The 585-nt window shown below is 43.2% G+C and overlaps 1 protein-coding gene across 1 annotated transcript; it reads right to left on the reverse strand.

Annotated features, from left to right (window-relative positions):
- Window positions 1-2: 2 nt before the first annotated feature.
- On the reverse strand, window positions 3-428 carry TM35_000431380 (uncharacterized protein; the record flags this gene model as incomplete). The annotated part of the gene is made up of 1 exon (XM_029030037.1): window positions 3-428. A coding segment is annotated over one exon (426 nt), but the record flags the coding sequence as incomplete, so codon positions are not given.
- Window positions 429-585: the final 157 nt, after the last annotated feature.

Below are 585 nucleotides of genomic sequence, written 5' to 3' on the forward strand. Positions count from 1 at the left end.
CGGAGACCAATGTTGGTGTACCGCTGATGTATTCTGTACCGACCATACGGCCATGAAACGCTCCTGAGAATATCAAGGATTTCAGCCTGCTTCCTTCGCGTACGACAAACATCAGTTAATCGATAGTCCACAAACACCTCCAGGTCAATTGTGCTGCCACGAGCCTTGGAGTAGTCTGAGTTCAGTATAGATGACAGCGTCACGCGAAGTCCTTCTGGCCTTGCATATGTAAACACAAAGATGCGGTACTCATACAGTATATCATTTTGCCCAGTCTTCTTGTTGTCCACGAACCTAGTTTGAGGCAGGTATGTGGACGTCTTGACAGAAGGAGGCTCCTCTGTGGGTTCAAAGAATAACAGCACAAGAAGGCACAACGTGCACACGAACATCACAACAATACGTCGTTGCTTCAACAAAGGAGCCATTGCACCTTACTTAAATTGGGGAACTAAAGGAATAGCTAACAAAGCAAAAAATAAGAAATAAAGCAGAAAAAAAATTAAATAAAAAGTATTAATTCTCCGAGATGCTGTAAAGCACCATCCCACAGTACAAACACCAGATCTTACAAAGACTAGCATA

Source organism: Trypanosoma theileri (genome assembly GCF_002087225.1).
Source record: "Trypanosoma theileri isolate Edinburgh chromosome Unknown TM35_Tth_43_V1, whole genome shotgun sequence".
Lineage (NCBI taxonomy): Eukaryota > Euglenozoa > Kinetoplastea > Trypanosomatida > Trypanosomatidae > Trypanosoma > Trypanosoma theileri.